This window comes from Clavispora lusitaniae (assembly GCF_014636115.1).
Source record: "Clavispora lusitaniae strain FDAARGOS_655 chromosome Unknown tig00000185_pilon, whole genome shotgun sequence".
Taxonomy (NCBI): domain Eukaryota; kingdom Fungi; phylum Ascomycota; class Pichiomycetes; order Serinales; family Metschnikowiaceae; genus Clavispora; species Clavispora lusitaniae.
The window spans coordinates 1,892-14,519 of NW_027093979.1; the positions used below are offsets into that span (position 1 = coordinate 1,892).

The 12,628-nt window shown below is 43.3% G+C and overlaps 2 protein-coding genes across 2 annotated transcripts; both read right to left on the reverse strand. All coding sequences in view use genetic code 12, as the record gives it.

Moving 5' to 3' along the window:
• Positions 1–290: 290 nt before the first annotated feature.
• Positions 291–1,393, reverse strand: FOB63_003687 (Ammonium Transporter family protein; the record flags this gene model as incomplete). The annotated part of the gene is made up of 2 exons (XM_002614776.2): positions 291–1,277; positions 1,343–1,393. The coding sequence occupies 2 exons, from the start codon at positions 1,391–1,393 to the stop codon at positions 291–293; spliced, it is 1,038 nt and encodes a 345-aa protein (XP_002614822.2).
• An 808-nt stretch (positions 1,394–2,201) lies between these two features.
• On the reverse strand, positions 2,202–9,830 carry FOB63_003688 (uncharacterized protein; the record flags this gene model as incomplete). Its single annotated transcript, XM_002614775.2, has 1 exon — positions 2,202–9,830. The coding sequence occupies one exon, from the start codon at positions 9,828–9,830 to the stop codon at positions 2,202–2,204; it is 7,629 nt and encodes a 2,542-aa protein (XP_002614821.2).
• Between the last annotated feature and the right edge of the window lie 2,798 nt (positions 9,831–12,628).

The window sequence follows — 12,628 nt, forward strand, 5'->3', positions numbered from 1 at the left end:
GAGTGATTTTAGTGCGATTGGCATAGAAACTCAATACACGGTTGAGATCAAATAGCCTATTGTTAGAAATAAATGTGACTTGCTTCATATCTGTAAACCATTATAGTATGGAAACTTCCAATTTTGTTTCTAAATGACTTTTTTGTCCATAGTCAGTTTGCATTGTAGCATTTACAATTTGTTCACATTCCTGCCTCTTCTAAGAAATGCGAATACTGAGACATGTCATAAAAGATAGTTTCTACATCATTGTACCTGAATGATCCTCAATTTCTTGTTAATTGTAATATTTACACCTTTTCTTCATTTTTCGTACTTGCTTCCAACTGCAAGCCCGGAATATTGTCCACTATGAACAAAGTAATCAAGCTAACAACTCCAGTCCAAGCAAGAAGGGAATTCCATGCGCCAATCTGGTACACTAACTGCTTGCGTTGTTCATTGGTCCAGTCTGCGATATCTCCATTCAGAGCACCAACCAAACTGTCAACAATAATTCCACCTAGTCCGTGAAGAAAAAAAGAAAGACTGTGATTATCGATTCCGAATCTCGCAACAGAGCGACAGATGGTAGTAGTGAAAATGGAGGTGATAACGGCTACCCATGGCCAGTAGCAACCACAGGATGGAGTGATATCAAGCAAACCAGTAACAAATCCTTCACAAGCAGACTGAAGTGAGAATTTTCCCGTAAGTAATTTGTCAATAGCCGAGTGGGCGAAGAAAGCAAGGATTGTGTTGAGCATAATGTAACATGTTCTGCCATTGAAAGCCAAAGTGCTGGCATTAAACATGAGCCATGCTGCACAAACAAGCGTGGCACCAATAAAGGACGAGTTGTCTCTTTCATTGGTGATTCTGTCTTTGCACATTTTCTTTCCTCTACGACCAAGGTACCAAGAGTACACAAGCACTGTAACACCAGAGGCAAGACGAGCAGGGCCTCCGCCAGCGAAGTCCAAGCCCAAATTCAGCCAGTGGTTTGCACCGTAATTCCACAAAAGCACCCAGATACACCCAACGATAATAGACGGAAGGGGACGGCCTCTTTCACCGACACTGGCCAAAAGCAATTGCGCAGTGGGAACAGGAAAGAACATCTCGAAGCAAAAGTTAATCACTGAAGGCATGGCTCCCTCCAATGTCTTTCCTCCAATCAACTTGGATTCCGACCCTGGAGTACTGCCCACGGAGTTTCCCAACAAAAACCAGAGCACAATCACGCAATTGGCAATAATGTCTCCTGGAAAAATATATTCGCCATACTGCGCTTGAGTCTCCGTAGAGATATCCAATGACTGTTGATATCAGTAACACACTAAAATGGCCCATCAAGACAAACACATCGCTTGTGGGCCAGTTCTGGTCTGATTTTGGACATCCCTTCCTCCATTGTATGAGAAGAGTTTTGGAGAAGGTCGATCTCCAGTTTGAAATAGAATTGACTTGGACACTCTTGTCTGAAGTTGTTACTTTCTCAGTAAATTGACGCGCGTCTGAAAGATTGTGAATGCTGGTTTAGGGACGCAACTTCTACAAGTTGGTAGAATATCTGTACCACTGTCTCAGGAATAAAATAGGAAAGTGCTTAAACAACTGAGAGTATTTTCAAACTATCCCTCGCTACCGCTTCCCGCTTTTCCCTATTCCATCTTCATGCACTGATGAGAGTACAAATGCTGTGTTTCCATGCTTCTTCTATACCTTTTCTAGCTCGGGCAGCTATTTTCTGCAGAAGAACCGAATTGGAGAGCCGAATTGTTGCAGTGATTAATGATAAATCGCCTCCAACATTCCCATGATGGCTTGCAATAAAATCTTGATATTTTGCCTAGCTCTAAATTTTTTAGTTCTTGCTGTTGTAATGTAATGGTAAGTCTGTTTTACATTCGTCGCTCTTAAATCATTGGACATGTTGGATAAACTAAGTTGGGTAATTTTTCCATTTCAAATTTGCAGTCTAAGGTTATGGACCTCCCATAATTCGATTACTTGACACATTGTGCTATCCCCAAAAGATGATGTCGTCGCTTTATTGCTACAGTTACTATACCACGTTTACGTGAAGAAATTATTCATTACTTCAAACCGCTATAAAATTCTAGAAGGGAAGAAAAATTGAGTTCCAGAAACGTTAGAAAGAATATTTTATCCAAAATTATTGCAAAGCAAATTAGTCTGACGACAAGTGAGGGAAACCTCTAGAAAAGCAAAGTTGTAAAAATAGACAACATTGTCACGAAGAGAGAGGTTCTCTTGAGACTGCCACCTCCAGTGAAGCTGACACTTGGTGCCGAGGGAGAACCAGAATTCTGAGGAATCTCCGCGGCAGAAGTTCTGTACGTGAGTGTACTTATTACCAGTTGACCGTTAGGATATACGCCAGTAGGCTTCGGGATGTACGAAGCAGCAGTATCCGAATAGTCTGAATCACCTTGAAGCAAATCTATCGCAGAGGCAGAAACAGATCCAGTACCACTCACATGCACCACTGTATTCTGAGTGTCAGCTCCTTTAACCCCGCTTGCGGATTGTTTGTTTGTGGCCAAAGAACCAGAAACCGAAAGGCTAAGTGGTTTACCAGTACCTGTCGCATCTCCAGAAAGAGCCGAGGCTGTTGCCTCTACTTCTCCAGTAACAGGAGAAACAGCACCTTGTGAGTCCTTTGTCAGCAAAACTGGTCCCGAACCAGGCAGTGTCACGAAACTGTTCGAAGTGGAAGAAACGCTCTCCCCTAACGAAAGACGTGACACAGTTGCCGTAGGAAATACTGAAGCAGCACTCGAATTATTATGGTGTCCAAGGAACAGAGATGTTTCGGGTACATAAACAGACGTCCAAGTCGTTAAAACACCGTCGGAGTTGGTAGTGACACCGATGGCTCCAGTGAAAGTTGCAGTTCCACCAGTAGAGTCTGTAGAAATAAACGTGGTAGTGTACTCAGTACAAGCAGAACATTCAGAAGCCGAAATAACAGAGGTCAGAGTAGTAAAAATTCCGTCCGAGTCTGTAGTGACATCAACAACTCCTGTGAAAGTGTCAACACCACCAGTCGAGTCTGTCGAGATGAATGTTGTAGTATATTCAGTGCATCCAGAACACACAGAAGATCCAGGAATAACTGAAGTCGAGGTGGTCAAAACACCGTTTGAATCAGTGGTTACACCAACAACACCTGTAAGAGTCACAGGAGAGCCTGCAGCATTGAGAGAAGTGAAAGTTGTAGTATACTCGGTGCACTCAACACAACCAGAACTAGAGCCAGGAATAACCGACGTTGACGTTGTTAAAGCACCATTAGAATTAGTAGTCACGTCAACGACTCCAGTTACAGTAGCAATTCCTCCTGTGGAGTCTGTAGTAATAAACGTAGTAGTGTACTCGGTACAACCAACGCAGACAGAGGCAGGAATAACAGAAGTCAGAGTGGTCAAAATTCCGTTGGAGTCTGTCGTAACGCCAAAAACTCCAGTGTAGGTTCCAATACCACCAGTCGAGTCCGTTGATGTGAACACCGTAGTATATTCAGTGCATGCAGAACAAACTGATCCAGAAATGATAGAAGTTCTAGTGGTCAATGCACCGTTGGAGTTAGTGGTCACGTCAACAACACCTGTAAGCGTGTCTAATCCGCCAGTAGGATTTGTAGAAGTAAATGTGGTGGTGTATTGGGTGCAACCGGAACAAACAGCAGCAGGAATAACTGATGTCGAAGTCGTCAAAGCACCGTTTGAATTCGTAGTTACATCAACTATTCCAGTCAATGTGATGGCACCACCGGTGGAGTCGGCTGACGTGAACGTTGTGGTGTACTTAGTACATCCAGAACATTCAGTGGCAGTGGCAGGAATAACAGATGTACTGGTAGTCAAGATGCCATTAGAATCTGTCGTCACACCAACAATACCAGTAAGAGTAACAAGTGAGTTCGCTGCATTAAGGGAAGTGAACCTTGTAGTGTACTCAGTGCATCCAACACATCCAGGAATGACAGACGTCAGCGTAGTCAATGCCCCATTTGAGTTTGTAGTAACAATGACTTCACCAGTTAAGGTTTCCAGTCCACCAGTAGAGTCAGTTGACGTGAATGTCGTGGTGTACTCAGTACAGCCAGAACATTCAGAAATAACAGAAGTAAGCGTAGTCAATGCACCATTTGAGTTCGTAGTAACAATGACTTCCCCAGTTAGAGTTTGAATTCCACCAGTAGGGTCTGCAGAAGTGAATGTCGTTGTGTACTCTGTGCATCCTGAACATCCGCCAATCACAGAAGTCAGTGTAGTTAAAGCTCCATTCGAATTGGTAGTAACATCAACGACACCAGTGAGAGTCTCCACTCCACCAGTAGGGCCAGCAGAGGTGAATGTTGTAGTGTACTTAGTGCATCCAACACATTCAGTAGCCGTTCCTGGAATAACAGACGTTCTTGTCGTTAAAGCTCCATTGGAATTTGTAGTAACGTCAACGACACCAGTGAAGGTGACAAGACTACTTTCTGCATCGAGGGATGTGAAAACAGTGGTGTACTTGGTGCAACCAGAACATGCAGAGGCAATAAGAGAAGTCAGCGTTGTCAAAGCACCATTTGAATTTGTGGTCACGCCGACCACACCAGAGAAAGTTCCAATTCCTCCTGTAGAATCAGCCGATGTGAATGTTGTAGTGTACTCAGTACATCCAACACATGCAGAAGCAGAAATAACAGAAGTCAGAGTTGTTAATGCACCGTTTGAATTTGTCGTGACACCAACCACACCAGTAAGAGTCGCTACTCCGCCTGTCGAATCGGCAGAAGTGAAGGTTGTGGTGTATATCGTACATCCAGGACACTCGGACTCCACTGCTGGAATAACAGACGTTGTAGTAGTCAACGCACCATTCGAGTTTGTGGTGATACCAACAACAGCAGTGAGGGTACCACTTCCTCCAGTGGAATCAGCAGAAGTAAACGTTGTAGTGTACGCTGTGCATCCAATACATTCGAAAGCAGCAAGCACAGATGTCCTAGTGGTTAATGCACCATTCACGTTTGTGGTAACGCCAACGACAGCAGTGACAGTTCCAACTCCACCTGTCGAATCCGCAGAGGTGAGTGTTGTGGTAAACTCCGTACATTCGGAACACTCATTCGATCCTGGTATAACCGAAGTACTGGTGGTTAATGCACCATTTGAATTGGTAGTCACACCAACAACTCCTGTCAATGTAGCCACACCCCCAGTAGAATCAGCAGAGGTGAAAGTAGTAGTGTATTCCGTACAACCAGCACATTCGGATGCAGATTCCGTAAGTATAGAGGTCTCGGTGGTCAAAGCACCATTCGAGTTTGTCGTAACAACAACTTCACCTGTCAAAGTGTTTACTCCACCGGTTGAGTCAGTTGAAATGAAAGTTGTAGTGTACTCGGTACACCCAGAACACTCCGAAGAAGACGTAGGGTCAGAAAGCACGGAAGTCAGAGTCACCAAAGCGCCATTGGAGTTTGTAGTAACTTCGACCTCACCAGTCAACGTAACAAGAGAACTTTCAGCATCAAGAGTGGTAAATGTGGTGGTGTATTCAGTACAGCCAGAACATTCCGAAATAACAGAAGTCAGGGTAGTCAAAGCACCATCAGAATTGGTGGTGACGCCAACAACACCAGTGAAAGTTCCCGTTCCTCCAGTCGAGTCTGCAGAGGTGAAGGTAGTAGTATATTCGATGCATCCAGAGCATTCAGAGTCAGAAATCACAGAAGTCAGAGTGGTCAAATCGCCGTTTGAATTGGTGGTGACCTCAATGACACCCGTAAAAGTTCCTGCTCCTCCTGTAGAATCTGCAGATGTAAATGTTGTTGTATACTTTGTACATTCATCGCATGCTGTCGATTCTGAAAGAACAGAAGTTCTAGTAGTCAAATCCCCATTGGAGTTTGTAGTCACGCCGACAACACCAGTAAAAGTGTCAACGCCTCCATTTGAGTCTGCAGATGTGAAAGTGGTAGTGTATTCTGTGCATCCAACACATCCGGGAATCACAGACGTCAGGGTGGTCAAAACACCATCAGATTTTGTGGTGATGCCAACAACACCTGTGAAAGTAGCAATGGAGCTATCTGAGTTGAGAGACGTGAAAGTGGTGGTGTACTCTGTACATCCAGAACATTCGGATGATGGAGAAAGAAGAGAAGTTCTGGTAGTCAAGGCTCCGTCTGAATTTGTAGTGACCAAGACTTCACCAGTGAAAGTGGCAGTTCCGCCTGTAGAGTCTGCGGAAGTAAAAGTTGTGGTGTATTCGGTACAGTGAGAGCATTCCGAAGGAGCAAAAACAGACGTCAGAGTGGTCAAATCACCGCTTGAATCCGTAGTAACACCAACAATGCCTGTATAAGTTCCGATTCCACCTGTAGAGTCTGCAGAAGTAAACGTTGTAGTGTACTGAGTACATCCAGAACATTCAGAAAGAACAGAAGTCATAGTAGTCAAGGCTCCGTTAGAATTGGTAGTAACATCAACCACTCCAGTCAAAGTCTCAACTCCACCAGTCGAGTCTGCAGAAGTGAATGTGGTGGTGTATTCTGTGCATTCAGAACATTCAGAAGGAGCAGAAGACGATGCATCGGAAATGATGGATGTCAGAGTTACCAAAACGCCATTCGAATTGGTAGTAACATCAACTTCGCCCGTATAAGTAGCAAAAGATCCAGCACCATTGAGGGAAGTGAATGTAGTGGTATACTTAGTGCATCCTGAACACTCAGAGGAAGAGGCATCGGAAATGATGGAAGTCAGAGTCACTAATACGCCATTCGAGTTTGTCGTTACGTCAACTTCTGCGGTCAAAGTTTCAACTCCACCAGTGGAGTCTGCAGAAGTGAATGTGGTGGTATATTCCGTGCATCCCGAACATTTAGAAGAAGCTGAAGACGATGCATCAGAAAGTATCGAAGTCAGTGTCACCAAAACACCATTTGAGTCTGTGGTAACGTCAACTTCTCCGGTCAAAGTTTCAACCCCACCAGTTGAGTCTGTGGTTGCAAATGTAGTGGTGTACTCAGTGCATCCAGAACAGTCGGAAAGTATCGAAGTCAGAGTCACCAAAACACCATTGGAGTCGGTAGTGACGTCAACTTCGCCAGTCAATGTCTCAACTCCACCAGTAGAATCTGTGCTTTCGAATGTGGTAGTATATTCAGTACATCCCGAACATTCAGAAGAAGCAGAAGATGCATCAGAAATAATGGACGTCAGGGTCACCAAAACACCATTGGAATTGGTAGTAACATCAACTTCACCTGTCAAAGTCTCAACTCCTCCAGTAGAGTCTGTAGTTTCAAATGTTGTAGTGTATTCAGTGCATCCAGAACATTCAGAAGAACCGGAAGAAGATGCATCAGAAATGATGGACGTCAGGGTCACCAAAACACCATTGGAATTGGTAGTAACATCAACTTCACCTGTCAAAGTCTCAACTCCTCCAGTAGAATCAGTGGAAGTGAAAGTCGTGGTGTACTCAGTACATCCAGAACATTCAGAGGAAGTTGTATCCGAAATAATGGACGTCAGAGTCACCAAGTCACCATTTGAGTTTGTCGTAACATCAACTTCACCTGTCAATGTTTGAACTCCTCCAGTAAAGTCTGTGGTTTCAAATGTGGTTGAATATTCCGTGCATCCAGAACATTCGGAAGAAAAACCGGAAGAAGATGCATCAGAAATGATGGAAGTCAGAGTTACCAAGTCACCATTTGAATTTGTGGTAACGTCAACTTCCCCAGTCAAAGTAACAACGGAACTTTCAGCATTGAGTGAAGTGAATGTAGTGGTGTATTCGGTGCATCCAGAACATTCAGAAGAAGCAGAAGACGATACGCCAGAAAGTATCGAAGTCAGTGTCACCAAGTCACCATTGGAATTGGTAGTAACATCAACTTCTGCCGTGAAAGTTTCCTCGGCGCCTAAAGAATCGCGCGAAGTAAATGTTGTAGTGTATTCGGTACACCCAGAGCATCCCGAACTAAAGGTTGCGGAAGTGCTAAGGGAGGAAGATTCTTGGGCAAAAAGCGATGACAAGGTGGTCAATTCCCCATTGGATTGAGTTGTTACAATGATCTCGGCAGATTCGATTTGGCCAGATCCCAGGGATCCCAGGGCACTGGCTGTGTAGGTGGTGATGTATGAAGTACAACCAGAACAGCCAGCATTGGAACTGGAGTCAAGAGTGGAACTAGGATCACTGGTACTAGGTCCTATACTGGACCCAGATTCCGCAGTTGAATCAGACCCAGAAGTAGACTCAAACGTTGAAGATTCAGTAGATGAGGATTCAGATGCTGAAGTTTCAGATGCTGAAGTTTCAGATGCTGAAGTTTCAGACGCTGAAGTTTCAGACGCTGAACTAGACTCAGGTGTTGAACTAGAAGGACCAACGCTAGACTCAGAACTGGAACTAGATTCGAGACCGGAACTTGATAGGCTGGAACTGGATAAACTCGAAGACTCAGCGTTACTAGATATGGTGCTGGAACTAAGTTGGTAACTTGAGTTCAAGCCAAGACTGTAACTGAAAGTGAAACTAGATACCGGCTCGTTGCTAGAGCTGGATATTAAAGTGGACGACTCAAAGCTGGAGCTGGATTCTGTGCTGGAAGCAAAACTAGAAGATTCTGAACTAAGGGATTGCAAACTTGATGATATCAAACTTGAGGATTCCAAGCTCGAAGAAGACTCGACACTTGATGAAGACAAAAAGCTAGAGCTCAACTGAGTTGAGGAACTAAGCGGAACCCCAGAACTAGAGGGTGGAGCAGTTGAGTTTCCATCCGTAGTGAAATTGAATTCTGGCGTAGGTGCAACAGGAATCTCATAAACACCACGGCAAACATTGCAAACAGCGGGGCGAGAGGTATCTGGTGGGGGCATGTTGTATGACACATAAGACGTCACGATGAATCCGTTTTTGGAGTACATACCTCCAATGTTGACATACCGGTTGTCGTATCCTGGACCGATATTGAAATAGAACGGAACAAGAAGCTGAAAAACTGTCAACGTAGAACCAGATATTCTGGTGCTTGTTACGACACCTGAAAAGCCAATCATATTTCCATTACCCCATCCGGCAATGTTGATGGTGTTGAGAGGCGTCGCCGCTCCGATTCGGATCTGAGATGAAGGTGACGAAAGATAAACTGTTTGCCCTTCAGATAGTGTCCAAATTGCAGGCGAATCCATAAGCATGAGAGAATTGTTTCCAACCGAATAGCAACCAGTACCCTCGACATTGGCTCTCTGTTGAAAGTTCATTTCTGACAAGCAAACGGTACCGTCGTTGATGACTGATTGTCCAGCCCGACCAAAGTAGGCGACTCCGGCAGAACTCGTTGTTTGCGCGAAGGTTATAGTACCATGGTTTTCAGGAGTAGTTACCAAGAGAGGGGAGATGTCCATGACTGCAATTCCAACACTTCCCTGGCCACCCATATAAATTTCTCCGTTATTCACGAAATAGAGTCCGGAGAAGATAAAGCTAGGAGCAGCTAATTCCTTGACTGCATTGAGAACTGTTATTCCATCATTGTAAATACCTTGCATAAATGTGACAGACATTCCTAAATTGCCAGCGGAATCAGTGACGAATAGTCTTCCTTCGTTGGTAACTTCGCCAGCGAAGGTGTTGATTAAAATACCATATTTGTTATCAAACGAAAGAGTAACTCCGGGTTCGATACGAATATCGTCAAAGTAATTTGCAGTTCCATAACCATTTTGGTCTTCAGAAATGGTAATTAAGCCAACAGAAAAACTGACTAGGGTCGCCAAGCTCAAGTAAAAGCTGGAGGTGAACCGCATTGTTTGTCGAATGTCAAATCTTCAGGAAGCATTTCTTTTATAAGCTCTTTAATTCTTGTACTCTTCTTATTTCTCTTTCAATTGGCTTGGCATTCTGTTTTCGATGCAGCAGTAGAAGGGTACCTAGAATGTATCTTTCATTCTTCATGCATGATACATCTACTCTGGGCATCCGCGTGCATTTGACAACTATATAATGAACCCAATACTTCACTAGTGTAAGGACTATGTCCTTCTTGCCTTCTAATAAATATTAACACGATTTTTCAATGCATTAAACCAGTAATCAACTAGAAGACAGGTGAGTTCTAAAAACACACGTCACCAGTGATGCATTCTATGCTAGCCGTTTGAAATGTATTCTTTCTTATACAGTGCATGCTCCAAGAAATAATTATGCATAGTTTATTCAATCAAGAAAAATTTACGGCTGCAGAAAGAAACATACGCTATCACTGTTGTTTTCTTCCACGGAAACCACTATTCATGATAGAGTGACGCAATATGATGGGAGGGAAAACTCTCTGTTTGAGCCGACTGCGTTCCCATCTGGTTTCGTTCCTGACTTACCTTCATGCTAGGGAGGAGTGCTCTGATGCACGGAGAAGATTAGTGCACTTTTCGCCGATCCGATATGGGGGCCATACACAATTTAATATCAAATTCTTGCTCCAGTGGAAAAGAATTTGCTTTGCTTATGGGCATTACTGGTCACTAGTTGAGATCCTAATTTTGCATCTAGACAGGGGTGTATCTGCTTTTGAGACAGAAAGCGTGCGTAAAAATAATTCTTGTCCCACATTATCCTTTCAAATTATTTTGTCGAGATTACCGTTAAGGTGTGAGCAGTTTAAATAATATTGTGTGCGTCTTCATGACACCATGGGGATTAGCTGTGCTACGATGATCACTTGCTTGTTCAAGTGAGGAAAAGATATTCCTTGATCTAGTTACCTGGTACATCATCGTATATTCTTCTCCACGCCTCTTTTGCCTCTTTGTGTAGCGTCAATTCCGCTCTTGTGGTGCATGTATCTGCATGTGTCTGCACATTTCGCATAATCTCGCAAGCACCTGCATTCAAGAGCACTTGAAGTCTCTTCGCGCATGTACATGGTAGAACCGAAGCGCGATATCTGCATCTGCAAGTGATGAATGTAACATCTTTTGTTTTCTTGACCAGGTGATAAGCAATTTTGCATTTCCCGAGTCGTGTTCTATCACTTCGTTTTCAAGTTGTAGAATGCACCACTGTATCCACACTTGATCAATTAAGCAGCAGCCACCTTTTCAAGGTTATGGGCGTAGCCTTGCACTAAGAGTACTCTTTTCCCATTAGGTAGTGGTCATCGACCACATCATGATGAATAGTGCTTGATTAAATATGTATGCATGAGCACCTAAGCGTGCTTTGACAAACTAACTCATTCTAAGCATTGAAGCACATCATTAAAAATTCGATACATACTCAATTTGAAGGTGCAGATCTCTTCTTATCTCAGAGATGGTTCTTCAGAGTGCCTTAAGAGATAACGAAGCTACCAAGACGAACAGTTGATCCCTCAGCACCACTGCAGTATTGCATAATTCAACTAAATCTAAGGTTAAATCCTGCACTTGCAACGCAGCGGGGAATGAGAAGAGCCGTGACGGGGTTCGCTGGGCATTTCCTTCGACGTACTTCGTTCCACTTTTCTCATTAGAGGAGTAAGATCCACACAATCCAACAAACTCGTAATAGCAATGAGCAAGTAATCTAGCATTTCAATACCTCACCGGGAAAGCTCAGTTTCCGTTCTTCCACAAGGGAACGTGTGACAACTTCATTCTATTGCTCTCGGCCGGTATTTGACAAGAGTATTTCGCGATTCTACAGGGGAAACTTTCCAAAACTCGTTTATTAGCAAGGCTGCGGCCAATAAAAGGAAGTCTCATACTTATTTTCGATTGAAACCCGTAAATGTGCATCCCGAAATTCGGTAACCACTTGTATATACGGTAGACGCTGAGCGCTTCAATCATTCGCCTCATGCATGTACACCAATCTTGATAAGTGCGGAACGGAACCATTTCGGTCTAAAAAGTATACGAGTTGCACCAACAGAAATACTGTAGTCATTCATTTCATTTTTATAAGGAGGATTGAATTGTAGCGGTATCAAAACTTCCGAGTACGGTTCTAAGCAGCAACGAAGAACAGGTATTTCGGCGATCTCATTTCATTCTAAACTATTTAATAGTGACATAAATGGCTATTGAACTATTTTTTTCCAATTTTTGCACGGCCAAGCATGTTAACAATCTCTTTGGACCTTATATACTATGCATAGTTTTGGTGATCTTTCTGTTTTCGCAGCTTGTCAGTACCTGGTAGTTGCTCCTCTAAATAACAAAATTCGAATAATGATAAATAATCATAGTGATGCATTTTCAATCAGGGCAGATATCGGCAATTGAAAGTATTGGAACAACCGTAATTTGGATAGAGATTCTATCTCAAAATGCTTAGAGTCCCATTGGCATGTTGTTACCATAAATGAGTTCACCCTCTCCTTCCCAATATAATACTATCTATAACTTCACCAAAAAGATGGCTTTCATGTCTCTCCATGCGTCATCAGTGCTCAATACGTAAAACATTGTTTCTGTGATAGGCATCATATAAAGCAAGAGCCTGGCTTCATTCTGGGATGTATATAGATTGGTCAATCTGGGGTGTCAGTATTAATGTGGAGAATTAGAAATCAAGTTTTAAAATGGCCTTGCCCCCTGAAATACTAGTAGAACTGAACATTTTC